General features: G+C 38.2%; 1 protein-coding gene across 1 annotated transcript; it reads right to left on the bottom strand.

Annotated features, from left to right (window-relative positions):
• Positions 1–322: 322 nt before the first annotated feature.
• LOC120258757 (probable leucine-rich repeat receptor-like protein kinase At1g68400) lies at positions 323–1,149 on the bottom strand. Its single transcript, XM_039266193.1, has 2 exons — positions 858–1,149; positions 323–738 (listed from the first exon to the last, which is right to left on the bottom strand). The coding sequence occupies exons 1-2, from the start codon at positions 1,147–1,149 to the stop codon at positions 323–325; spliced, it is 708 nt and encodes a 235-aa protein (XP_039122127.1).
• Positions 1,150–2,718: the final 1,569 nt, after the last annotated feature.

Here is a 2,718-nt window from a genome sequence, read left to right on the forward strand (position 1 = left end):
TTGTGGTTGTCGGATTTTGCAAAAAAGGGACAAAAAGAAAAAAAATTTTTGATTTACTGCATTGTGATTTCTCTGCGTGGCAAAAAGGGGAAAAACCGTGACAACTGTTTGTTCTTGCTTACATGGCAAGGGCAAAGTCGACATTTGATATAAAAAAACATATTTTCCTATGAGTTGGCACCTCATCTCGGTTTTAATGTACTGTGCTAACTAATTTGGTAATTAAGGTCCTGTAAACTCTACCATCAAACATGAACTCATACACGAGAAGCTTCTTATCAGGAGCGTAGTAATAAGCTTTGAGGGAAATGAGATTCGGGTGCTAGATCCGGCCAAGAATAGCCATTTGTTGCTCGAATTCACGTTTACCAAAGCCTGATCCCGTCTCCTGAAGACATTTCACAGCAACGACGTTCTTGTCTTGAAGCACGGCTTTATAAGCGGTGACGTAACCATCCTTGCTAGAGGAGAAGACAATCTTCTCGCCTTCTTGGAGGTGATGAGAGGGAGGTTTGGATCCGATCTTGGGCCAGAAGTAGAGGAAGAGGATCGTGAAGGTGATGAGGAGAGCTGCTAGGTCACCGGTGATGATAGCTATCAGGGAAGCGTGGTTCATTCCTAAGAGGTGGATGCCCTGATCTAGTTTGGATCTTGGGGATGAGAAGATCGTGGTGATGGTGGGAGATCCGGTGGGGAGGGTGGGATTTCCGATGTTGAGTTCATCTCCCCTGGTTCTAGCTAGAACCAGAGAATACACTGGTTCCAGCCTATCATATTCTAACACGTGTCTCATGTGATGTTATTATATTTTTTTAATTATGATTGAGGACACGTGTCAGATTTTAATAGGCTGGAACCAGGATATTTCCTGGTTCCAGAACTAGGGGAGATGAATTCGGAATTTCCGGCGAATGATGCCAGTGGGAAAGAGGAGAGTGAGGGTGGGATAGGACCGATGAGGGAATTTGAGGAGAGGTTCAGGTCTTGTAGATTAGGGAGGGTGATGACGAGGATTGGGCCGAAAAGGTTGTTGGAGTTGAGACGGAGGGTGAGGAGATGGGGTAAGTGGTTCAAGGAGAGAGGGATCTGGCCAGAGAGGAGGTTGAAGGAGAGATCGGGGCAGTAGAGGGAGGAGAGATGCCAACTCATAGGAATATATGTTTTTTTTTATGTCAAATGTCGATTTTGCCCTTGCCACATAAGCAAGAACTAATGGCCGTCACGGTTTTTTTCTTTTTTTGCCTCGCAGAAAACCTTAAGGTAGTAAATCAAATTTTTGTTGAGAAAGGCGACAAGCGCCGGAATCTAGGGATGAACACGTGGGGGAGCAGGCCACCACCCGAACTGCCCCTCACCTTGCGCGAGATGGGGATCGAACTCGGGAGAGCCACGCTCGACACTCGAGTCGAACACCCTACACAAAGGACCTGATGCCAATAGACCATATGGTCATTGGCATTTTTTTTTTCTTTTGTCCCTCATTTTCAAAACTCGACAACAAGGTTTATTTTTGAAAATTTTTCTTTAAATTATTCATATAAAAAGCATAAAATTAAATAGAAAACATCTATTTCTTCATGGATTAAAACTAGTACTTTTTTGCTTTAAGAGTTCAACAACAAATTATTTTTTTTTAGTTTATAAATAATTAATATATATTAACAAAAATGCATGATATTATATTTACATCGATCGGCCGGAAAAAGACTAGTTTTAAAGATGGTTATTGTTTGAATGGTTGTGTGTGTGTTCAATTTTTTTTTTTTATTTACCAATAACTCATGAACTGTATAGTTTTCATCTTTTTATCCAATGTTAATTATATCTTCAAGTACTTTTCTTTTTCCTCATGCATCTCTAAGCACACAAATAAAGGAAAGTACAAGCTCTGTAGGCCATTTCTTTCTCATTCTATAAATATGACAAATAACTTTATTTTTATTTTTATTTTTATCGTTATATTGACTAAAAAATACTATTTTATATGTGTTATTGTCAAAATCGGATCAAATTGGAACTGCCATTTCTATCAGTTGAACCGGTGAACTTGTGAACCAGTCATGAAACTAGTCTAATTTTATAATTAACTCATAATTGCATTTGACCTGGAATGAACCGTATTGAATCATCAATTTTATTACAAATTTGTTGAACCACCCAGTTTTTTATGAACAAGATCGATATTATAAACTCTTAAAATAACATTATTGTCTCTAATAGTTTATTTATATATTAAAAAAATCAGGGTCTTTTATGTTATTTTAACTATAAAAAATAATTTTTTTAAAAAAAAAAACTTACCACTAATAAGTTTGTTGTCACATCACCTGGATGGAATTGAAATATATGTGTTGATATTTTGTGGATTTTTAACATTTTTTCAATTTGTATGTTTTATAATTTAAGTTTGTTGTTCCTGTTAGTTCCTCTTAAGTAACACTTAAGCACTCATAGAAGTCTCACACAAACCAATAAAGAAAGAGCAAACAAACAAACACAAGGAGACACACAACATTGGTAACCCGGCTCAAGGCCCACTGCTCACGTCCCGGGGGCCAAGCCCGGAGATAAACAATCCACTAAAAAGAGGTAAAAATAGATGAGTACAAGCACTTGTCACTCACACTGTCAACAATAAAGATCACTACCCCTCTCTAGATTGTCTAGTGCTCACACACTCTCCTCAAAGAGTCACCCAAGAGTCACACCCTACAATCT

Source organism: Dioscorea cayenensis, chromosome 4, assembly GCF_009730915.1.
Source record: "Dioscorea cayenensis subsp. rotundata cultivar TDr96_F1 chromosome 4, TDr96_F1_v2_PseudoChromosome.rev07_lg8_w22 25.fasta, whole genome shotgun sequence".
In the NCBI taxonomy this organism is placed as follows: Eukaryota; Viridiplantae; Streptophyta; class Magnoliopsida; order Dioscoreales; family Dioscoreaceae; genus Dioscorea; species Dioscorea cayenensis.